The sequence below is a fragment of the Halichondria panicea genome, chromosome 13, assembly GCF_963675165.1.
Source record: "Halichondria panicea chromosome 13, odHalPani1.1, whole genome shotgun sequence".
Taxonomy (NCBI): Eukaryota; Metazoa; Porifera; class Demospongiae; order Suberitida; family Halichondriidae; genus Halichondria; species Halichondria panicea.
Window position 1 is genome coordinate 4592590 of NC_087389.1, and position 25425 is coordinate 4618014.

At 41.1% G+C, this 25425-nt stretch overlaps 4 protein-coding genes across 5 annotated transcripts; 3 read left to right on the plus strand and 1 right to left on the minus strand.

The window, feature by feature from the left end:
• Positions 1 to 209: 209 nt before the first annotated feature.
• LOC135346095 (DNA-binding protein P3A2-like) lies at positions 210 to 3410 on the minus strand. Its single transcript, XM_064543594.1, has 3 exons — positions 2035 to 3410; positions 1439 to 1684; positions 210 to 1013 (listed from the first exon to the last, which is right to left on the minus strand). Exons 1-3 carry the CDS (start codon positions 3331 to 3333, stop codon positions 384 to 386), a joined length of 2175 nt encoding a protein of 724 aa, XP_064399664.1. The 5' UTR covers positions 3334 to 3410; the 3' UTR covers positions 210 to 383.
• A 53-nt stretch (positions 3411 to 3463) lies between these two features.
• LOC135346094 (rifampicin phosphotransferase-like) lies at positions 3464 to 23054 on the plus strand. Of its 2 annotated transcripts, none has more exons than XM_064543592.1 (20): positions 3464 to 3557; positions 3632 to 3826; positions 4186 to 4396; positions 4760 to 4914; positions 5115 to 5258; positions 14739 to 14958; positions 15107 to 15282; positions 15557 to 15751; positions 16177 to 16257; positions 16915 to 17070; positions 17537 to 17647; positions 17961 to 17997; positions 18266 to 18452; positions 18696 to 18783; positions 19046 to 19175; positions 19363 to 19628; positions 20048 to 20164; positions 20711 to 20914; positions 21370 to 21464; positions 22795 to 23054. In XM_064543592.1, the coding sequence occupies exons 2-20, from the start codon at positions 3641 to 3643 to the stop codon at positions 22961 to 22963; spliced, it is 2928 nt and encodes a 975-aa protein (XP_064399662.1). In that variant the 5' UTR covers positions 3464 to 3557; positions 3632 to 3640; the 3' UTR covers positions 22964 to 23054. The 2 variants fall into 2 exon arrangements, with proteins under 2 accessions (XP_064399662.1, XP_064399663.1); XM_064543593.1 differs by having other exon boundaries at positions 22812 to 23054.
• On the plus strand, positions 6273 to 10605 carry LOC135346097 (uncharacterized). The gene has a single exon (XM_064543596.1). It carries the CDS (start codon positions 6483 to 6485, stop codon positions 8142 to 8144), a length of 1662 nt encoding a protein of 553 aa, XP_064399666.1. The 5' UTR covers positions 6273 to 6482; the 3' UTR covers positions 8145 to 10605.
• LOC135346096 (probable serine/threonine-protein kinase drkD) lies at positions 12051 to 14641 on the plus strand. The gene has a single exon (XM_064543595.1). It carries the CDS (start codon positions 12161 to 12163, stop codon positions 14303 to 14305), a length of 2145 nt encoding a protein of 714 aa, XP_064399665.1. The 5' UTR covers positions 12051 to 12160; the 3' UTR covers positions 14306 to 14641.
• Positions 23055 to 25425: the final 2371 nt, after the last annotated feature.

Sequence of the window (25425 nt, forward strand, 5' to 3'; positions counted from 1 at the left end):
TGCTGCTATCTTCTCACCGTCATAGGCTATTATAAACACTGGCCTGTAGGATGAAGATTATGAAGTATGAAGCGTGGAAGCTTCTTCCTAATTAATCGCCCAGCCGGCCTGCGTCTGGTTCACTAGAGACTCTTAGCACTACAACACTGTAATTAATTTGCTTGTTACCATAGTGATAATGAATGTTAGACGCCCATCAGTCAATAAAATTATTGATGACTCATCTTAATTAAATTAAAAGTAGCCCATAATGTATCCATGAATAACAAGGCAGTAAAGAAACAACTATTGTACTGTACAAATAACAAAAATGTATGTACTATGCACTACAATTTTCTACTAGTCATAGCTAATGTCCATGTGTTGTAATGAAGTCCACATTTTCACGTTTCTGACGTTTTAGCACCATCTCCCTCCAAAGGTGCAAGCTCAGCAGAAGTAGAGCCAATTAGATTTTGTTCACTTCCTCTCTTATTCCCGAATCCCGTATCACTTGCAACAACGCCAGCAGTGTATTGGTTTATCAACTGTGCTGCCAAGTCCGTGGATCCATCATCGCCTCGATTGGGAATCGTGCTGATATTCGAAGTAGCCTCCAGTAGTTCTTGACTTGCCGCTGCCGTGAGATATTCGTTAGCAGCTGACACTTGCATAGCGGCGTTTGTAACGTTCGAATCAGCAGTCGATGTCGGGAAGGATTCAGAGTTGGTCTGTGGGGTGGAGATAGCACCGTCCACGCCAGATGCGCTGTAAACCACTTGAATATTCGGTGGGTTACCAGCTCCGGGAGTAGCTTGCGTGGTTAAAAATGAGCCACTAGCTGTCGGGTCTTGGGGATTAGCCAAAACACCTTCCTCTGCGTGTGTGGCGTTGTTTCCATTGTGTCCCCCGGGGTAGGCAGTAAGGAGGACGGTTGTGGTAGAGCCGACAGGTTGTCCGAGAGCTTTGGCATCACGATCGGTGACTGTGACTGTCTGAGTAGCGTACTGCACCTCGCCAGTCTCATCAGCAACCTGTATGGTGGGAGGGGTAGAGAGGGTAACCTAGGTAGCCACCCAAAACATACACAGTTGCCTATTATACAGACAACTACAATGTGAAAAATACACTGATCGTGCCAATCTACAACTGTCACAGAATAAAAGAGATCAAGCATTTGCAGTCATGTGGCTAGCCGGCCAAGTATCCCACAGTTACATGTAGGTACATCGGAAATCTAAGATTTCAATATTAATAGTGGAAGAAACTACAGTAAGCTTAGAGGCTAGGAACACTGGGGGAAGCATCCTAACCTGAAGTCCATGAACACAATTTATTGTCTGTAAAAAATTAAGCTGAAAAATGTCCCACTGTAAACTGTAAATCCTTGCACATTACTTTGTACACTTTACACAGGGGTAGAACAATTGCCGTGGTATTGACAGCTACGTACATGTACCTGTTGTAGTCGAGAGGCAGTCTCTGCCAGGCTGGCATCAGCTAGAGTGGGCATCCCCGAAGAGTCACAATTACCCATTCCAGTGTCGACGGTAAACACCTGTTGACTGGTGCTCGCCGCCATTTGTGGAGTTCCGGACTCTACATCAATCGGACTCGTTCCCACGGCAACAGGCCCGCCAGCCGTAAGGATATCAGCACCTTCGGGGGTTTGTTGTTGCTGCTGTTGAAGAGTCTCAAGGTGTTGCTGAGGAATTAAAAAAAGTTGACATGATTTAAACGTTTTGCCTGTAGCTGAAAATGAAGAATGTACATGGCTAGCTTTCACATTGTTATACATACACGAAGCCGAAAAGGAAGCCATTATTATTTTTGGAAAGTACCACACTAGGAAGTTAAGGGTAGCACGCACATGCGCTGTAAAATCACACTATTTCTGGATATATCAATATTCGATCTACATCGCTATTCACAGACATGGCATTTAACAAATACACGTACTAATATAAAGGTTACACCACCCCCAATTCAGTAAACCTCGCCAATTATCAACACACAGCTTGCAGCCAACACATACACATACTGCACACCACTCACCTGTAGTTGCTGAGCAGCCTCAGGGGACAGCAGCTGTTGCAAATGTTCCACAGTGAACTCAGGCAGTAGATCAATACGTCCATGGTGTAGGTAACACGAGAGAACGATCCTACGAAGAGCATCAGTCCACGACAAAGCTTTCTTTTGAGCATCTACTCGAATATCGCTTCGAACATTCGCCCAGGGAACTTCAACTGGCCACCATGCGGGTTTAACAGCATCTTTGCCCCATCCCGGCTTGCCTCGGCCTGTGGAGGATTTTAACATAACTGGAATGAAGGTTCGCAATTGAGCCTGAGTCATTTTGTGAACTGGAGTAGGGATCCCATCAAAGACGAGGGAGGGTAGTTCGTGGAGTGGTTCGCCTGAAGTTTTGGCGTGGATAGTTTGCGGGGTCTGCGTGTGAAGGGTGGTGTTCATCTGGGAAACAATGGTTGGTTGTAGGTCATTAATGATCGTACTTAGAGGGGCTGCCCCGTACACTTTGAAGAGGGCGTCTTGTTTCGATTCGGGCCTGCCAGGACGGAACGTCACTATACAGGCTTGTAGACCAACACGGGAGGTTAGTTCTTCAATAGTCTCTTTGAGTTTTTTTGTGAGTTTGGAGCAATGTCGTTTTCGAACCGATGGATTCGTTTCAAAACTGTGAGCACGTTTTCTTTTCCTGCTTGATAAAATAGCAGCTGCTGCAGCTACTCCAATGGGCCCAGCTTGGGCAAGTCTCTGCGTCACTTCGTCTTGTGCATGCTGCATTAAATTCTGGTTGAGCAAATCGGTCGAATCGAATTCATCTTCAGAGCTTGTCGGTGATGGATCGTTAAGCATTGAATTCGGACTGAGTCGGATTCCAAATTTTCCAATCATCTGTCGAGGTGTGCTCATTGAAAGGCTAGTACTACTGGTATCGATTCCCAAGTTATCACCGAGAGTAGGAATGGCATCCGCAGAGATCTCCAAAGCATCAGTATTGGACAATGTGTCGAGGGTAGACTGTGTCGACGAATGGACTCTTAAGCCACTGGCGGCCAATTTCAATGGAGTAGCCGACGATTGAAGCGTGGACCTCACAGCAGGTGAGGAACTAAGTGAGGAAATGTTCAAGGCAGTTTGTGAGACCATGGAGAGATGTGTACTGTCCAATTTCTGTTCTGAGTCAATGCTAATGTCCATGTCTTCAGTTGAAACATTTTGCCGACCAACATTTTGATTTTCTGGGTCAACAATTTCCACGGGTATTCCACTACTGACTTGTGTAGAGAACTCTCCAGGAATTCCAAGTGTACTTGAGACTTGGTCCATGAGGTTTGGTGTGTGCGCAGTAGTTCAAAAGCTTGAGCATGAAAAGGGGTGGAAAAATGGCTCCTCTTGAGCATGTGCAGAATGTGTCTCGTGATCCAATAATTATCTGTAATCATTTCCTACGAGCAGCCCCTCCCCCCAGGAACTACAAGCCCTGCAATCGATCTAGTACAAAAGGGACCTCTGCTCTCTTCTGTTTTTCAGCTCTACTGCACTGCGCTGTGGTATGCATACACTGTAGTTATTCATACACTGTCCTTTTTTTGAGCTATATAAGCTTATGCTTTTTATGATTCAGGGTGTTGTTATGATGGTGACTGAGCAAGATTCGTCGTCGATTCCTATCATAATCGACTCTTTCTCCGAGTCATGTGACCACTCACTGGTGGGAGGAAAGGCTCGGAACCTTTGGTTGTTAGGGAAACGTGTGCCGGCCAGTCGAGTTCCTGATTGGTTCTGTGTCACCACCGAGGCATTTACTCAATTCATACAAGTATGATAATTAATGAACGTGACAAATTATTGTGCATGCATGCATGCATGTTGAGTGTTTTCATGATGCAAGTTTTCATTGAGGTTCATTGAGAACTTGTAGACTAAGATGGTACAACTTGCATATAATTATAAGTTTGTTTTCTTGTCATCTCACAATGCTCATTATTAAAGCTAGCAAGCCCCAAGAAGATCATACAGTTTCTTGTACCAATTAATTTTGGTTACATGGTTTAGTGTAATCTAGCTAGAAACCACTGTAATTGTAGACATGCAATAAACCACCTCGTTAAGACATGAGTGTTTTTACTAATAGCTCTCCAAATTGAGATAGTTATAACTATCATAATTATTCTACAGGGCAACAAATTGAAGAACTCTCTTTCCGTTGACTCGTCTGATGTGAAGGGCAGCTCTGAGCGTGTAGGCTCACTCATAATGGACTCCGTGGTACCAGGTAGTTTGAAAGATGAGATAGCTCAGAGATTGGGGCAGTCTCCGTACAGTGATGGGTTTGTGGCGGTGAGGTCGAGTGGTACTGATGAGGACTCGTCAGCACATTCCTTTGCAGGTGACTCAAAGCTGTACGTATTTCTTATAACGAGTGAGCTGAATAAAAAAAAATGACCCTGCATGACATGTGTTTGTGTGTTGCTAATTATTTGCTCAAAATTATCTGGTGTTCAAAGGATGCCTGGTATAATTATACGTTCATCTGTAGCTATACGTATAGATCAGTTCAAAACTGGGTGCATGCAGGCAATGCTACACATAGTACAAGGATCTATACACTAGTAGGTACTACTATATAAGACTAATAGCGGTTTACTATTTACTATAATTATGCGTGAGCAATTTTTTTGTTAACGTTTCCATACAATAATTAAAGTGATTCAATGTCCCTTAAAAAAACTAAACCTATCCTCACTTTCAGGTCAGTTTGAGAGCTACCTGTTTCAGAGTGGAGGAGATATGATTCTAAAAGCACTTAAGAAATGCTGGTCTTCCTGCTTCTCTGAGAGAGTCATGAGACATCGCCTTGACAATGGGATGCCCACTACTGGACTCAGAATGGCCGTCATTATTCAGGTTCGATCACATTGTATACTGTCATACCTGTTGCAGAACTACATAAGTATAGTGTTGCAAGTGAATTTCGTGATGGGGTTTTGATTTTTTGACAAAATACAGAGATATAATTGTAAACTCATCCCAACACACCCTCCCCCACTCACACACACACACACACACACACACACACACACACACACACACACACACACACTCAGGTGATGGTGAACTCTGCTGTGAGTGGGGTAGCGTTCTCTCGTCATCCTCTCTCCCCCATCACCAAGGATGCCGTACTAGTTGAGGCGGTCTATGGCCTAGGGGAGGGGCTTGTCAGTGGAGAGCTGGAGGCGGACAGATACGAGGTGAGTATCACAAATGGTTAGCAGGGAACGTGAATTTTAGGCCTCATATTTTTCATTCTGCAGTAAAAAATTTATGTTCATACACTTCTGGTAGTATTAGTTTATTACTCACCAGATCGAGCTTTGATCTGCCTGGCTTCAGTGCATTTATTATGCCTCGGTGCGCGTGCGCAAGCAAGGTATACGGTAGTGTGTGTTTGTGTGTGTGTGTGTAGATTGCTACAGCTGCTCAAGGAGATCAATGAAGTGCAAGTAAGAGCTTCTATAGGCTTCTAGTCATGTTTTCTTGAATTTATTTCGTGGATTTGCAAAGTCATGAACGCTTTGTTCAGCACCCGCTGTGCTTTCATTGTAATATGTGGTTTTTTTTTTACCTTTTACTCAACCAAAAACCAAAAACTATTACATTCAAAAGCCCTGCCATTCTAGAGCATTCGTGCAATTTATGAGTAATAACTGTGCTTGTTAAATTGAGAGGAGTCGATCATGTGCATTCAAAATGTGTTAAACTAAGCAAGTACCTATAAAAGCATCCTTTATTGGGTATAAAATTTTATCTGCATGTACATGGGTAGGAACAGGAGCCCATAAATAAGAGAAGGAGCGGCTGACTACGGGGATCACGTTTCGTAAGCGGTTATGACCATCACTAAGTATTTGAATCCCTACACGTGTTATACGGAATGCAGGGCTGCTGTTTGCAAGCACTTAGTCGATTCCATAAAAGGAAGTGTGGTTTCACCGGCAATTACGAAGCGTGATCCTCGAGTATACGTTGAAGTTAGCTGCTCCTTCTCTTGCTTATGGGCTCCTGGTAGGAAGGAGCAGGAATTTCTCCATATTTTGCAATCCAAGTTACCATATATGTAGATCTGTTGATCAGTCTACAGCTTCCTGCTTATGTACGTACATGGCTATGATTAATGATCACCATTTATGTAGTTGCATGGTTAACTTCTGAAAATGTTTTAGGGAAATGTTACAGCTAGTATTACATTAATTTTTGTATTGCCCAATACATCATTTCCTTATAAGAAAATTGTTATTTTGCCTGTTGTTATTTTAACCCAAGTCTTACATTTCTATAAGCAAGGTGCGTGTAATGCTATAGTTACCAAATTAGTACTTTGGCTCTCTTGATACAGCTATATAAAAATAGTGGTTCCGATAGCATTTTAGAACTTAGAATACAATTATAGAAGTTAGTTAGCTCCATTCTTCAAGATGAGGCTTTGTGGACTGGTCTGTTTCCTGCTGATGCTAATAACTTCTGCCAACACCTACTGCCCTCCTGGCTTCATCTACAACACCACTGGCAACTCTACTGGTGATGATGCGAACTGTGTGTGCAGTAAAAACATGAACGGAATTGTTGACTGTGACCAAGAGAGTGGAGTAGCTCGACTGGCCATCGGTTTCTGCATGAGTTTTGATTTTGATACCAACAGCACAATTATTGGTAAATGTCCTTATAACAATAACTACACCATTACAGAGCTGGGAACAGTTTCACTGTATGTGACCCTACCAGATAATGTGTCTGAGTTAGAACAGTTTATGTGCGGTGAATACCATCGTAGGGGCTTCTTGTGTTCTTGTTGTGATGATCATTTAGAATCATCAATGGTCTCTTACTCGTTGGATTGCATCCCTTGTGATCATCATGAAACCTACTACCAACTGGGACGTTTTGCTTTGGTTGTTATGAGGATTGTACCAGTCACTGTACTATACATTGTCATAATTTTGTTTGATATTCGCTTCATGGAGAGCCCATGGAGTGTGTTCATTCTGTACTCACAGATAATCGTGAACATGCTGACTTTTGACAGACACCTCTACTCTGGACTGTTGTATGCAACTGACGATAATACTTTTACAGCATTTGTAGTGAAACTTGTTCTTGCATTTTACGGTGTTTTGAATTTGAATTTCATTCCTAACATCATTCCACCATTCTGTCTTAACAATTTAAAATGGGGTAGGAATGAACTGGTTATTGAGTATGTTGCTGCAATCTACCCTTTGATGATAATAGCCGCTATGTACCTCTGTGTGCATCTTCACTCCCGAGATTTCAAGCTGATAGTGTGGCCATGGAAAGCTATAAAGTACTGCCTCAATTTCAAGCTCTGCTGTGGAATGAAACGAATTGTACAGAGAGTGACATCACAAACTATTGCTAACTCGTTTTCATCGTTTCTGATACTTGCATTTTCGAAAATATTATTTGTATCTCCTTACTTGATTATATCGGTACACACGTATGATCTAAATGGAACGACAATAAACACTACTTGGTTTTACAACGAAAGACCATATTCGTTCTTTAGCCATACTAACATTCCATACTTTGTGTTTACAATCACCATGCTCGCGTTGTTCGTACTGCTCCCTACTTTGTTGACAATCCTCTATCCAATTGCATCAAGGTGGTGCAATAGAACACCACTATCTGTGAAGTTGTTTGTAGAGAGCTTTTATGGTTGGTACAAAGATGGTACTGAACAGGGAATTCGAGATTTCAGAGCACTGGCTGGATTGCATGCTCTCTTACGAATTGTCATAGCACTCTCTATTTGTCTGCATATTGCGTTTGTGAATCCTCTCTCCCCACTAGCCAACAACCAGTGGGTGATACCAGGAGTGCTGTTTGTGGCCTGCTCAATGTTCTTCACTCTGGCTAGACCTTACAAGGTGCTCTATATGAACCAAGTTGAATCACTCTTTTACGCATTGCTTGGTGCTATTTCATTACTGGTGACTAGTCACATCGGTTCTTACTTTGCCTTTATTCTGGGCACCACTCCCATGCTGGTGTTCATCGGGTACACTACATACAAAGCATACAACAAGCTAAAGAGCTGCTACCATCAATGGAATTGAATTCTGAAGCAGGCACAAACTTGATATCGGACATGGAAGATTTCGATGCTGATCGAATGGACAACCCTAATGATTACATCGACCAGCCCATCAGTAAGAATCAGAATAGGCTTCCTCCTAATGATGTTTCAGATGTTACTTTGAGCACATACGGAACATTTAATTGAACAATGTATTATAGTATCATGAGATTATAGGTATGTGCCCTTCCCTTCTTTGCAATGCAAGCAGTTGTGGCTGTAGTGTACTGCCTTGTGTATTGTTAGCTATAGCTCCTACAATCAATGGAAATTGACCAGGGATTCTAAAACAGGCACAAATTTGATATCAGACAATAAGGACGATTTCAATGTTGATCGATTGGACAACCCTAACAATCATATCGACCAATCTATATTTGAGAGTCACTGTTGATGTCACTTCTGTTTGTTAACTCCTACTGTAAATGTTGTGCATTGTCTCGCCCACAAGTATCTTTGAAAGTTGTTTGTGTACATAATTAATTAATGTGTATGAGTAGGGGTAGTTACAGAACATTTAACTACATGGTCATGCATGTACACACCTACATTATACATTAAGACTCTGTGTTTGTTCATTATTATACATTTAAGACTCTTGTGTTGTAAAACAATTCGCTTGCAGACTGTTGACATACTAGGCAGTTTTTCATTACACGTATGTGCTCGAATCGCTAACATCTGAAGCACCATTAGGAAGAAGCCTATTCTGATTCTCACTGATGGGGCTGGTCGATGTAATCATTGGGGGTTATCTATTCGATCAGCATCATGTCGGATATCAAATAGAACCCAGAAACAACGTATGGACGGTAAACAAGGCCAGTATATAAAATTAATGTTCTGGACTGTAGTAACTAGCAAGATATTTTTCTATAGTTATAACTATTGTAGATATTGAATTCTCTTGGTAATCTCCTACCCACGCTGAACAAACATAAATGATAGAAAAATACCCAACTTTTTCCACATCTCTTGCCGATTGTTTAGATTGTTCAGAGTAACTAGAGGCTATAGTGTAGTAGTGAAATTGATAAATAACTCACAAGTTGTATCGGCAAGAATAACTGTGTGCCACACCCTTCTTTGCAATGTAAGCAGTTGTGGCTATAGTGCACTACCTTGTGCAATATGACGTAAAGATAAAGTTAAAGAGCTGCTATACAATCGATGGAGGGATTCTGAAACAGGCACAAATTTGATATCGGACAAGAAAGATTTCGATGCTAATCGATTGGATAACGCTAACGATTACATTGACCAGCCCATTAATTAGAACCGTTCTCTGAGTGTCACTTCTGTTTGTATTGATAAACCTCATGTTAACTCTTTGGTACACTTTGATAGTTCATTTGCATTAATTTTGTGCATTGTCTTACTAAAAATCGACATAATTGAGGTGTGTGGGGGTAATAATACTACATGGTCGAGTACACACGTACAATGTTTCCTGTTCTCTATCAATATTTTACTTAAGACTCTTGAGTGGTGACAACTCGCACACTGCTGATATACTAACAACTATAATTATGTGTATTTTATACATCATTCAATTAAATGTTCCGTATGTGCTCAAAGTAACATCTGAAGCATCATTAGGAAGCAGTACGAACAACACGAGTATGATAAGTGTAAACACAAAGTATGGAATGTCACTAGTGCCAAACAACGAATAGTTTCTTTCATTGTAAAACCAAGTAGTGTTTGTTGTCGTTCCATTTAGATCATACGTCTGTCCTGGTGTAATCAAGTAAGGAGATACGAATAAGATTTTCGAAAATGCAAGTATCAGAAACGATGAAAACGAGTTAGCAATAGTTTGTGATGTCACTCTCTGTACAATTCGTTTCATTCCACAGCAGAGCTTGAAATTGAGGCAGTACTTTACACACTATCAGCTTGACATCTCGGGAGTGAAGATGCACACAGAGGTACATAGAGGCTATTATCATTAAAGGGTAGCTTGCAACAACATACTCAATAACCAGTTCTCTCTTACCCCATTTCGATATGTTAAGACAGAATGGTGGAATGATGTTAGGAATAAAGTCCAAATTCCAAATGCCGTAAAATGCAAGAACAAGTTTCACTACAAATGCTGTAAAAGCGTTATCGTCAGCTGCATACAACAGTCCAGAGTAGAGGTGTCTGTCAAAAGTCAGCATGTTCATGATTATCTGTGAGTACAGAATGAACACACTCCATGGGCTCTCCATGAAACGAATATCAAACAAAAGTATGACAAAGTATAATACAGTTACCGGTAGGTTTCATGATGATCACAAGAGATGCAATCCAACGAGTAAAGAGATCAGTGACAATTCTAAATGATCATCACATTCAGAACAAAAGAAGTCCCCACAATGGTATTCACCGCACATAAACTGTTCTAACTCAGACACATCATCTGGTAGGGTCACATACAGTGAAACTGTCCCCAGCTCTGTAATGGTGTAGTTATTGTGATAAGGACATTTACCAACAATTATGCTGTTGGTATCAAAATCAAAACTTATGCAGAAACCGATGGCCAGTCGAGCTATTCCACTCTCTTGGTCACAGTCAACAATTCCGTTCATGTTTTTACTGCACACACAGTTCGCATCATCACCAGTAGAGTTGCCAGTAGTGTTGTAGATGAAGCCAGGAGGGCAGTAGGTGTTGGCAGAAGTTATTAGCAGCAGCAGAGAACAGACCAGTCCACACAGCCTCATCTTAAACATAATTATGTATACAACTCTGAGCTAACCACTTCATGAGCTAAAGCAATAATTATAAGTGCTGTCTCTAAAGCTTGCTGGCTTTTCTGGCTTTGTGAATACAGAGAATGTATAGCTATACTGTAAACAGACTCTCCCCTTGTTCATACTCAATGTACCTTAACATTTATTCGATCCTTATTAGCACCTTACGGTATATGTAATATTTACTACTACCTTAACCGTGATTTGATGTTGATATCACATTGTTAGTGCTCCACTTCCTCCCTTTGTTGTTGTGCGGGTGTCTGGGGTCCCGCTCCACGTATTTAAGGTTTTGTTTACCTTTTTTGCCTCACTTCACTTTAACTTTGCTTTACCCTCACTTTACCTGTATTGTCAGTTGATGTTTTGCTTCTCAATCTAAGAATTTGGTTAAGCTACACTGTGAAGTCAATTTGTCTGTAACTAGTTGTTGTTGCCTATATAGCTAGGAGCATGTCTCTAGCTAATTTGTCTAGCCTAGCTGTCTAGCATCCCTCTACACCAAGATAAGAGATAAGAGCTCAACACCCCTACAAACATGTTAGAAAATACCCTTAAAATGAAAGCACCGTGGGTGCGGATTTTTCGGTGGAGGGCTGCCAAAGCTACAAAAAGCTACTATCATGAGTATGTACTCCTGTTTTTATGCACCATTATTATCATGATTAACAATTAATTTTGCTGCATCCAGAGTCACATCTAGAAACACAGGGAAACTCAAAGAGTGGGTAATGATCGACCACGATTGTTGTTAAAACGATTGACCAAGTCTAAATTTAATGGCCGCATCAGCAGTGTGCCTTGCAGCTCTCTCACACTAGCGTTTTAGTGCAGAACTATATATCTACTAAGTAGAGTAGCAACACTCGATTAACAAATTTGTTACGCACTCTTTTGAAAAGGCTGCAATGTCATTCCAAGTAAGCAAAACTAGGCATAACTCGAAAACTAATCATAAAGGTATTGCGGGCTGTACTGCGGGAGAACATGTTAACGAAGTCTACATGCACACACTACCGTATACCTCGCTTGCACATGCACATTGGGGCATAATTGTAAGTGTACAGGTAAATACACGCGCAACACACAATAAGGAGTGATATAAGAGTCATGTGCCATGTTAGTATTGCCATGTTAGTACATTATGCAAAGCTATTGTAAGTATACAATGCAAACTCACTATCAATCTGGCACATGCACGGTAAGCACACAATATTATATTCTCTAAGATATTGCTATCAAGTTAGTAGCTATGGCCAACAAATACATATACCGAAATGTGAGACTCTTCAAAAACGATACCCTTGGTACTGGCTCCTATGGAGCAGTGTGTAAAGCCAAGTGCGATCAGCTACTCTGTGCTGCCAAGCTGCTCTATCCAGTGTTATTCCAAATGATTGCTCCCGATCTTGGCAAAGAACATAGACATCCGTTTAGAAGGTTCGAAATGGAGTGTGCATTTTTGAGTCGGATAAACCACCCCAACATTGTACAGTACTTGGGGACCTATCGCGATCCCGACACAAATGCACCAGTTCTTCTCATGGAGCTCATGGACGAGAGTCTGACACACTTTCTGGAGTCATCACCTGGAGACATTCCATACCACATCCAAGTCAATCTCTCCTATGACATAGCTCAAGCACTTGCCTTTCTCCACTCCAATGGGATCATCCATCGTGACCTCTCCAGCAACAATGTCCTACTGGTTGCAGGAAGTCGAGCAAAAGTCACTGATTTCGGAATGTCCAAATTCACAGACATAAATGGTACTATGACCACATGCCCGGGAACACCAGCATTCATGTCTCCCGAGGCACTAAACGAACCACCTGTGTACACAGAGAAATTAGACAACTTCTCATTTGGTGCGCTTTTAGTTCAGACTACAACTCGACAGTTTCCAAAGCCAGCAGATCGATTTGAGAGCATTCGAATTCCCGATCCACGAAATTCAGGTAGCACAATTGAAGCTAAAATAGCAATCCCAGAATGGGAGAGACGACAAGCCCACATCAGCCTGATTGAGCCCACCCACCCTCTACTGCCGATTGCCCTTCACTGCCTCAAAGACAGAGATGTTGAACGACCATCTTCCCAACAGCTTTGCCAAACACTGGATACTCTCAAGAGGACCCCACGATACCAGGAAAGCTCCCAACAAGACCTGCACCAGATACTCAGAGAGAAAGATGAAGCAAATCAAAAGATAATAATGATGAAAGATGAGCAAATTACTGAACAATTACAAGCAAATCAAGAAATGATGACACATAAAAATGAGCAGCTACACGCAAAGGACATTGAACATCAAACCCTTCTACATGAGGCCGATACCAGGGAGAGACAACTGAGGAGTCTTAACCAAGAGTTACAGTCAAGTGAAGACAACACTGCTGCTCTCCGACAAGCCATCGATCAACGAGACAGAGAAATGACTCAACTGAGACAAACATTGGCAAGTAAGGACAAAGAAATTCACGATCTATCGACTCGAATCTACCAAGTCGAACTGCAAGATATGAGAGAAGATCAAGCTACGTTAGTGAGACCTGTTCAAATCCTGAAGTGGGAGTCACTACCTGATGTACCTTTCGTTATGAGCGATGGATCATCAGCCATGGTTGGAGATAAAGCATACTTCAAATGTCTTGGAAAGGAACCTATTTACGAGTTCAGCAACAATCAGTGGCACACATTACCACAACGCCTAAGAAAATTCTTCACTATCGTCAGTGTTGATGACATGCTCACAACTGTGGGAGGACAGTTAGACACACATCGCTATAGCAACAAACTCTACAGTTACATTAACAACAAATGGGTCCTGCACTTTCCTCCCATGCCTACCAAACGGAGGGTGCCTGGAGCTGCGTACGCTAATAACACACTTGTAGTGGCTGGGGGATATTATGATCTCAATTATTTTACGACTGTCGAGATACTGAACACAGTGAACATGCAATGGGCTAGTGTTAGCTCACTACCTGCACCAACCCCTCGACCATCAGCAACGATCTGTGGAGACTATGTGTACATACACCCACGAGCTAGTGATGACCAAGAAGAGCATTCAGTGTACAAATGCTCATTAAGACAACTAACTCAGTCCCAGCCAAGCTCCGCAATATGGGAGAAGATTTCCCATTGGCCGTTTAGCAGGTTCTCACTTGTTACTGTCAATGGCCACCTGCTGGCAGTGGGTGGGAGAGACTCTAACAGAGATATAATATCCAAGGACGTATATCAGTACAATACGACATCGTGGACTATCGTTAGTCAAATGTCCAAACCTCAATTAGCATGTCTCACTGTTGTCCTCCCTGGGAACAAACTGATGGTAGTAGGAGAAGGATTTGGTGCACAGACAAATTGTGAAATAGCTACTTTTGTATAGTGCTTACCAGTAAACAGTTTGCTCATGAATATTCGTAATGATTTTGTGAACTATAAATGCCATGATAGAAGTTTGAAGCACATATACATGATAAATATATTGGTGTATCATCCTTAAGAGAAGTTAAAAGATTTTCAAGTGGAAGCTCTGAGCGATCATCAAGTTACACAAACTAGTCCTTTTAAACTTCCAAAAACACTTTTAGCTCTGTGTTCTTGCTCGTATATATATGATGCTTCTTACCCTTTTGGAGGGCGGGTCCAAGCGTTTTTTCTTTCCAGGCCAAGAAACACTCACAAAGTATAGACTATAACTTCCAGCTCATTCTATAGCTGGCTCTCGATCACTAGGTCTAGCTCACGAATAATTAATGAGTAAACGGTTTTACCGTAACCTTAATTTCACTCTGGTAACCATTAATCTCGTTTTACAGGTATCCCGACAAGACTTTAAAGTGGTGTCAGAACTTGCCGAGAAGCCGGAGAAGTTTGTGCAGGATGCTAGTGGTGGCCTGAGGCGTGAGAGTGTGGAGGAGGGACAGCAAAAGACAGCTGCACTGACGGATGAGCAGGCTGTGGCCATTGCTAAGTTACTAGTCGACTTGGAAGATGCGTTTGGCACTCCACTTGACTTTGAATGGGGCATAGAAAAAGGTAAGCAACATGTCATGGAATAATGGTTTCTACCAACAGAGAGTATATAAAAATGGTAGATTTTAAAATGAGTTTCAGCACTACGTAATTGGCTTATATTATTGCAAACGTATACGTGATACAAGGGTCTTAAAAACTTTCTCTGTAGCGGAGCTTTACAGTCTTCAAGCCCGACCGATTGTGACTCTCCCTCCCACATGTTTCTTTGACGGTTCTGTTCCCGGCAACAAGCCCCTCCTCTGGGACAATTCTAATATTGTAGAGAGCTACGCTGGAGTCACATCTCCACTCACGTTCTCGTTCATTTCTCACGTCTACATGGAGGTACAGAGAGTGGTGATGTTTATGCTAGTTTGGTGCATTATAATAATTATAATTATAGAGCTGTAAAATATGATTTATTGTTGAGATATTTCGGTTCTGTAACTACAATTAAATTCAAAGTTATAGCAAAGTGTAATATAATTGCTTTTAGGGTGACATTCTTAAGGGGCTTCATCTAATTTGCTTTGTCATTGCCATAGTAACCACGCTCTTTACACACACACATACACACCACACCTTTACGTGTACACACACACACTACCAACGCTCACAGGTGTATGTTCTCACCCTCCGTGAAGTGGGTGTGCCCTCATCCATTGTGTCCGAACTACGTCCTAACCTCGAGAACATGTTGGGTCTCATCCGTGGCAACGTGTACTACAACATGATCAGCTGGTACCGTTGTCTCACTTGTATCCCCGTTGGAGACACGTCCAAGTACATGGAAACTATGATGGGAGTTAAACAGGTACTGTAACGAGTGTTATATAAAGATGCTACACGTCGTAATGCTAGAATGTTTTGCGAGCATCTGAACTTTTCCAGTGCTAATGGCTTCAGATTACAAATACCTAAATGGTACTTGTCTGGCATCACGATCCTTGTCAAATGTTCTGCTCATTATTTATAGCTATAGCTAGGCTTACGTATTTGCAAAGGTTTTTCACACGCAGAGCATTGTAGTACTTTAAGTTTCCACACTGACTGTTGTTTGCTTAACAGTTTCGAGGAGGTAATGTTTCGTGTGTGTGTGGGGAGAGTGTAACATTTCATACTATAATTGCTAACGACAGCTTTTTGGTAGCAAATTCACTGTTTTAGCAACATAAGGCAGCATTGATGGAACATTCATTTGTCGATATAAGAAGATGAATCATGATTATTTTCCTGTAGAACCTGGGGCCTGAGATGGATGCCATTCTTGGTAAGATAAGAGACACAGCACCCAAGTACTCACTCTGGGACAAAAGCAAGGTGTGTGTGTGGGTGCATGCATGGGGGTGTGGTGTAGGTGCGTACTAGTACTGCAGTGCCTGTACACTCAAGTGGGCTAATGATTGCCAATGATTTCATAGATCAGTGGTTGCTCTCATATTGATATATATATATTCTCTAATTCGATATGTGCCCATTTTGATAGCTAACTCTGAGTGCTTGTTTTATGCATTTTTCACAATGCATTTTGTAGACCCTTGAAATACGTATGTACGTGCAATTATTGGCATACAATTTGTAAATCTGTTATATATATGTATTGCATGGTCGCTCTTGAGACCAACAGTGCTGCATGTATTAGAGGGTGGCCTGCTATCACAGGTCCAAACACAGCTATGGAAACTTTGGGGCCCATTAACTTGGCGGTATTACACTAACAGAGGTCCAAACACATGATAATTATGGAGACTTTGTGGCCCATTAACCTGGAGAGAGAACCTGCTTATAGGGTGATCACAATAGACAGGTTTTTTTGTAAGAGGCAAGGTTCCTTCATCTCAGTACTTCAGTTTTAGAAATGCAAGAACATACACATGCAGGTAGATTACTGTTGTAGCTGAAACAAACCATATTCATGTATGCCCAAGGCAACACACACAATGTAATGTGCACTATACATGCACTGCCTGCATGCAGGTTTTTCTTTCGATGTTGCACAAGATCTACTACATTGACTCTCTAGTGAGCCAATTCTTTACTAACTTCAACACCCACTACGCTGATGCCCTGGCAACCGACTTTGACAACCTCTCTCTCCCTGAGCAAGTTGACTATATCAAGCATCTCTATAAGGTGAGTCTTATTTATATCACGTTGTCAAAGTAACCAACGTGTAATAAAAGTCACACACTCCCTTATTTTTCGGTCGCGTAGCCTCGAGGCATAATTTGGCCAAGGTAGTCACGATAAAAGTACATTTAGGATGAGATTCCTCGTGTTATATGAAATATACAGGCAGCTCACCCTCTCGGGCTTGTGCCTGTATATTTCACTTTGTCTCATGCTATAATTATATCCATTACATGCACACACTGCATAATTACTGGTAGCGTATAAAATAATTTTGGTCTGTCCCTGTAATTTGAATACACCCTGCAATATAATTATAGTAAGAGCTATACAGAAAACAAATTTTCAATTTCCCATTTATCACTAATCTGTAACAGTAGCAAATATCTCATACTTGATTGGAAGTTGAGACTTTAAATTTGCATTATTCTACTGCAAATTAGTAATTTTTCGTTGCCTTACCCAATAGAACCTGATTGGTAAGTGGGAGGTTCCAGTGATGAACGACACATACGTCATGCTCTTCTTTGGCCTCTTAAAGAAGTTAGTTGGTCAGTGGATGAACCTGGACTCAGACAAGGTCAGTCAGGGGATGGTTGGTTAAGGGGGGAAGAGGGAGAGAGTGAGAAATTGGGAGGAAGAAAAGGAGAGACGGAGAGTGTGGAAGAAAGAGTGGATGTTGATGTGTACTGTCAGTCAGTATTATCTGCGCAAGATATGCTGTAGCTATGACAACAACTTTTCAATTTTGCCGTGTTTGCTTTTGACTTGGGATAGTTACTCTCTTCATGCACATTGCATGCACTTGACAGTTGTACAGTATACCAAAACAGCATTTACGTGTATTAGAATAGTCTTGGCGCTCTGTAAGTAATTTATTCTGTTAATTGCAGGCTCAGTCACTTCAAAATGATCTCCTCTGTGGACAGGGTACGTACACATGCATGTTATCATGTGTGTTAGTCTTTAAGACTGGAATGAGATTCGTATTGATCCATTACGTACATATTAGCAATAATTCTCAGACCAGTATCCATTATTGAGATTGCCACAAGTATCAGCCATGCATGTACAGATGGAACAGATACTACTACTTAGTGAAGATCTGAAATCTGACCTACTGAAATGCATGGCCTTTGTTGTATCCCCAATTTGTAACTATAGCCATGATTCAAACCCCCCTCCTCCCCGTGTGTAGGAGATGTTGAGAGCACAGAGCCAACCAAATCCCTCATGAGGATTGCCGAGTATATTGACACGTGTGAGCAGAGGGAGGAGCTGAGGGTGTGGTTTGCTCAGTGTCAGGCAGAGGTAATGGACATGCTCGCGGCTGAGGAAGGGAGGGTGGCAGCTATCAGAGAGAGGGCCAGGGTGGAGCCAATAGGGTGAGGATTATTAAATTTCAGAACTACTAAGGAAACAACGACATGTATCTGAAAGGGCTCATCCTATAATTTGAATCTAGTTTAAAAATATAATACTACAACTCGATCCTATAGCCCCTATATAACTATTCTATGTCTTGTTATGTGAATTACTTAATTCCCAAAAATGCATGCTTGCCAATGACATTATAGAGCCTGAGGGAACGGTGTAGCAGTACACTTACATATTCTGACACACTGCAGATCGACCGGCCTGAGGCAAAGAAAGATGCAATCAACAGCTGCTATGAAAACTGAAGCGACCCAAGATTCGTCAGATCCACTGCATCAGGTACATAAATGCTTTTACGAATAAACTGTATGAATAATGTTATCACAGCGTTGTAATAAAAAGGTGGCCTGCTAACACAGGTCCAAACACAATACCAAAGAGACTTTAGGGCCCAATAACCCGGCTGTGTTCTAGAGGGTGACCTTCTTGTCGATACATAGGGGTGACCAAGTTGTCACATAGTAGATTATAATCAACATCACTGCACAGGGCTGTATATTATAATGTGTATCATTTACTAGCTATCACTATCACTGCACAGTCTAAGGTGAATGTGGTCCAGTCCATTCGGAGGTTTCTAAGCAAGTATGGCTTCCGTTGTATCAACGAGCTGAAACTAGAAGAGAAGACTCTGCATGACGACCCAAGCTTTGTGCTGAACATTATAGCAGGTAACTTTTATCTTTAGGATTAACTCCCTCATAATTATTGCTATTGTGTAGAAGCAGAATTCAGTAACTCACCAAGAGAGCTCTCTAGCTGTTTTTGTTTTAAGCCAAATTAGCCACAAAAATAAATAAATTTTCTATATTGCTGAATTAATACTGATGATAGACTTTATTCATTACCCCCCTCCAGGCTACGTGCGTACTAAACATTACTCTATATCGAATATGGAGGAGAGAGAAAAGCAGATACGAGTTAAAGCTGAGGACGTTGTTAACTCCACTCTTCCTTTTCCCAAAAGAATCATCTTGAATTGGGTTTTGTTCCACGCCAGAAGGGGGGTCAGGCACCGGGAGAACACGAGGTTTGCTCGTACGAAATTATTCGGTGTCTTTCGTACACTGTTTCGGAGCATTGGGAAGAATTTGACAGCTCTAGGACTGCTGAAAGACCAACAGGTGCGTACAACATATTAACTAGATGAAAGAAAAGAATGTATATACATTATACCTAGGCCCGTGGTGAGTCCAAGCACCTTACCACTACACCGCAATAAAAATGTTGGTGTCTTTATTGACGCAGCAAAATGTAATTCAATATCGTAATCAGTTTCTATATCCAATCAACTATGGAAACCAGAGACATTGTTGACATTATTGATCTACTGTGCAAAACCTGTCGCCTTATAGGCCTCTATTATCACACTGTCTGTCACATGGCGTATTTTTGTATTTGTATTGCTACAATTGTAATACATTACATACTCCCATTCTACAGTGCAATTTTATCAAAATGTTGTGCGTCACTCACTTTATAATTATGATAACCAACTCGAAGTTATTATGTGTACATTACCTGTGTTACTATACATGTATAGGACGTGTTTTATCTGACTACTGGGGAGCTATTTGCATTTGTTGATGGGAGAGGAGTGACCAATCATCTTGCAGGTCTTGTGGAGCTACGGCGCCAAGAATATGATGGATACAAGAAGGTATATACATTAATTTTATTTTTATCTATTACCAATCTTAGGACTCTGCATAACTTTTGTTATTTACACCTCCTCAAAGTCCAGGTGCGCATGTCATGTATAATTACCGTATATGCTTGATCAGGAGCCACGGCTACTAAATGTTTCAGTTTGCTGGAAGAGGAGGCTACAATTCGAGAGAGGCCACTGTTAAGAGAGTGGCATTTATTAGCTCCAACAACCTTTAGTTTGTCATCAAAAGTTCTTTTCACCTTCATAAACTTGAACTATGCCATGAGAAAGTCTTTGTGAAGCACTAACAAGCTGCTACCTGTACCCAGTAGCTATGTACATGTAGCTAGCTGCTAGTATTAATAATTTTTTTGGCTGCCACGTGCAGAAATGCTTGAGTCACTGTTCACTGAGGCTACTATTTGAGTGCGGCTCTTATACAAGCGCGGCCTCTGATTGAGTATATATACGGTATTATACTGTAAAAAAGATGACTTTGGAACATTATAACTGATAATTCTTTGTGTATAGTTCAATATTCTCCGCCCCTCACAGAGTATACCACCCCCTGAGAGGTTCATAACGAGAGGGGCAGTGACCCCGTGCCTCCTCTACCCTGCTGTACTCACGGACCTTGACCTGCTACAAGATATGGAAACAGCTGCCTCAGCTGACCCCGACACTCTGACGGGCACCCCGTGTTGCCCTGGTGTAGTGGAGGGTGTGGTCAGGGTCGTGAATACCATTAATGAGACACAGGTGATTATGGTGTCTATCATGCATGCATGTGTTAGTGTGTGTTCGAATAACCACGACGATGTAGCCGGTAATGATGGTGAGACCAAGTGTTTTGTATACAGTAGCTAGGAACTTGTTTCAATATTCATAAAGATTTTGTTCTTTTAGTGTATGGTATATGTTACACTGAATGTGAAATACTCAATCTATACTGTCGTTTCAATCGTTAACTTGTTCTGGTTGAGTATTGCTTTTCTATGATCGTATGCCTGAAGCAAATGCAACTCCTAATTAATAATTCCAGTTACCAGGTAGTTGAAAGTCTCATGTACAAGCTATAGCTAGACTTGATTTTCTAAGTGTTCGTAACCATATATATAGTATTAGTAATCATAATTATTATAATTTATGGTCGACTTCTCCTCAGTACGCAGTTAAAAAGAATGTACTGATTAATTATGCACACAATGCTTTAGGGTCTTGATGGTGAGATCCTGGTTACTGCTCGTACTGACCCCGGCTGGGTCCCCCTCTATCCTCTCTGCTCAGGACTAGTCATCGAGAGGGGAAGGTGGGTCAGTTCTATTATACACTGCAGCTGCTTTGTAGAGCAGATATTGTAATACAGTGAAGAGTGGCTGTATTATTGAGGTGGCCAACTTTGGAACACATGTGCGTTTGTCTGTAGAGACGCTATATACAGCTGCTCAATTATCAATAAAATGCATGTTTTCTTCATCTTAGATTTGCAAAATAATTCTTTGTTCTCGACTAGTTTTGCAGCCATTTCAGTCTCAGCAGACTCATACGTAGCAATATCTGTTGATATAACTCAGCTATTCTACTTAGTAGTTAGCTATGCTAGCAAATGATAGCTTCGAACTTTTGGCATCCTTTTTAGCATGATCGATCATTTCCCATGCACTCATATACCATTCCCTGCATGCAAATGTAACATTTAATAGCTGTAGTACAGCTACTTCATGTCGTGCAGCTTTGATATACCGTAGAACCTGAATTATTAGTGCTTACTCGACTGTAAGCGTATCTTTATTTTAAGCGCATGCTCAACTGCAGGCTTTTTATATACTCGAATTGAAGCGCTTTTCCGATTATGCGAAGGTTATTAGTAGAATTGATTCAGCTAATTTTGTTTATCTATGAGCTATAGTTAGCTTGTAGTGCATGATAGCTGTATAGCTGGTGATATCCATCTGTAAAGACTCTCTGGGCATGCTGTTACCTTGTCTGATCATGCTGAGAGAATGTGAGACATGGATGAGGTCCTTTTATTCCAAGTTCCTGGTCAATATGATAAAATAAATATGAATTTAAATGATGTAAATGAACTGTAAAATGAACTGTAACATAATGGTATGATATAGATCCTGTTAGGGTTGCCTGCTTGCCTGCTTGCTCACTTTCTAGCCAGCTTGCGAGTCAGCTCTCATCACAGAGACATCCGGTTACTGGGTGGGGCTTGAAATGACTACATTATAGGCGCATTCTCGAATATAAGTGTATAGAGCCCTGCTATTGACCCTAAAAGCGCATGCGCTAATAACCAGTTTCTATGGTATTTATAAGGTACTTCACTGTATTTCATCTTCCAATGCATGTACGTTGATATATTTGTGGGTGCAAAATTTCGTATGAACTATCAATTGTAAGTTTCAATAATTATTCGTACAGCTCAGAATGGTGACGTAGAATTCATTATTTCCGGATTTTAATATGCTCTAAATACGAAAATGTACGCACCATACGAAAATAACCAATACGGTACTCTGATTAAGTTAAATGTTCGTGCACGTGCACGTGCACTAAAGCAATCCCAAAAGCCCAACATATACGCCTACCCCCACTCACTATACGCGACCCACACTCACACATGCACATAGCCTCCTCTCTCATTCAGCTGTGGTTGCACGAGAACTCGGCCTACCCACAATAGTGGGTGTGTCGGGTGGTCTAATGAAAAGACTCAAGACAGGGATGAGGGTGCACATGGACGCAGGAAGGGGGCGTGTCACTATACTACGTGATAACCTTGACGACAAGGAAACTTAATCAGTAGTTACTAAACAATTATAGCCTTTAATGTGATAATTTTTTCTCCTTTCATAATGTACGAACTGTGCACTGTTCTGAAACTGACAAGGCTACAATAATGGCATTCCAAAGTAAGCTGTAACTCGAGAACAAAGCATTTTGCAAATCTACAAATTGCTAGAAGTATTATATAGAACCTCTTGCTTGCACTTCATTTATCATTGAACAGCTGCATGCATGTATAGCATGCAGTCTTAGACTCTATACACACAAACAGACACACAATTAATGCAACTGTTGCATGATAATGATGTGTTGTGTGCTGTGTATGCATATCTATGTCTTAATTTTCTCTGTAATTATAGTTATATGCAATAGACATAGGTACCTGCTGTAACTGTATCAGATTTACAAGAATAATATACACGTAGATAAAATTTAGTGATTCAGTGGCAATTATCATTATAGTTAAGTGTCAAGTTCTTAATGTTCTTCTCTGTTTCTGCATTCTCTCACATCTGTACAACAAAATTATGGGTGCAACATCTTCCTTAATTAATAGAATAATAATCAATAACACAACCCTTACAGGCTATTATGGTTGGAATTAATAGCACAAGCAACAAGCAATGGTAAGGCCTCTAATTGCACGAGGGCAGAGCCGAGTGCTTGCTGTAAGTACTAATTTGACACGAGTACTGACATCGGACATCGCAGTCTTGACGTACATACTCATAATGGAATACAAATTACATTTACTCACTGGTATGACGGGAACTCGCTACTAGCCCTGCAGCGACACAGAACATGCCGACGCCAATGCCAACACCAACAAATTAAATAATAGGCCGTCTCTCGTTGCCATCCCTATGGCCATCATCCCCTCTTTTCGTTTTATGGCTAGGTCTATTAAGCCTTCTTTTATTAATTGTGCTGCTGTGTTTCTAGGGGTGAGGGGACCCGGTTGAGGAAATATCTTTTATTCATTGCAACTCAGATGAATTAAACCAGTAAAACATCCAAGCATAATAGTAAAGTTAAGTCATGGTATTAAACATAATTATGTATATATAAATTATTATATGCCATATTAATACACGAGTCTAATTTTGATCAAGAAAAGTTATACCTACATGCAGACGGTACTTACCATTGCATATAGTTCTTCAGTAATATAATTATGCCGTGCCAGTCTGCGGTCCACGTACACTTTTCACCAGAGACTGCCGTTACCACACGTGGATAAGCTCACGTGGTTGCTATCGGGGTGGCCACGGGTTGTGATAAAACAGGGAATGAGAAATGAGGAAATGAGTTGTGATAAAACAGGGAATGAGGAAATGAGAAATAAGAAATGAGGAAATGAGGAAATAAGAAATAGGAAATGAGGAAATGAAGAAATTATTTATGGTTATGATCATCACCATGGCATTAATTTTCATCACAATAATTATGACATTGTATTATTATTATATAGATGCACAAAAGTAATGACTGATATCAGCCAAGAAGCTAGGTGACTAGTTATCAAATATATTATAGTGGCACCTCCACACAGTACAGGTTGCCAGACACATTGTAATTTTACCATCGCTTCAGATGGCACAGTGAGCTTTCTTCATTAAAGGTAGCATCAGCTTTCACTAGGCATTGCTTGTGAAAATTAATGGTAATGGGAATTGCTTTCTTCACCCTGTAGCGAGATTGGATATGATACCAGTACAGTGTACTAATTTCATTACTTCCTGCAGCTTTACGACAGGACTGGCAGATTAGAATTTGCTTGGTTTGACAAACAGTTTTGGAAGTTTCTTTGCTGTTACTTACATGTAGATGTTGACATTGAGTCCAGTCCATTGACTATCACTTGCCCACCGGATTGTGAAATCGGTGAATGTATTGCCAGTATAGCCACGCATAGGTAAATTGTTTGAGACTGTGGGACTGTAGGACAGTACATGTAAGTACCGTTACGTAGGTAGATCTGATGTCTGAACCATGCCAGTCGTACATGGCACACAAGTAGATAGAGGTAGAGAGTGTCACACCGTGTACCAGAGGAACATAAGTTCTGTATGGTGGCAGAGCACCAGGAGACTTGTCACCAGGAGGTACGTACCTGTAGCTCAGTAGATGTTAGCTTCGTCTTCAGACTTGCTCTGCACATAGATATGCTCTGCCTAACAGCTCATTTCTCGGTCTCATTTCTTCATTTCCTATTTCTTATTTCCTCATTTCCTCATTTCCTCATTTCTCATTTCCTCATTTCTCATTCCCTGTTTTATCACAACCCGGTGGCCATTAGCCTCGGTCCTAGGCCGATATTTTTTAATAGAACGAAGTAGTCGATCCCAGGCCGAGTTTTAGCTTTTATAACAGTTAGGTGGTACTAGTTTGACCTTCATAAAGTTGTCATAACTTTGTCATACTTTAAAGTTTATATGCCATTGGATTCCTTGTTAAAAAGCGCTTCTATCTAT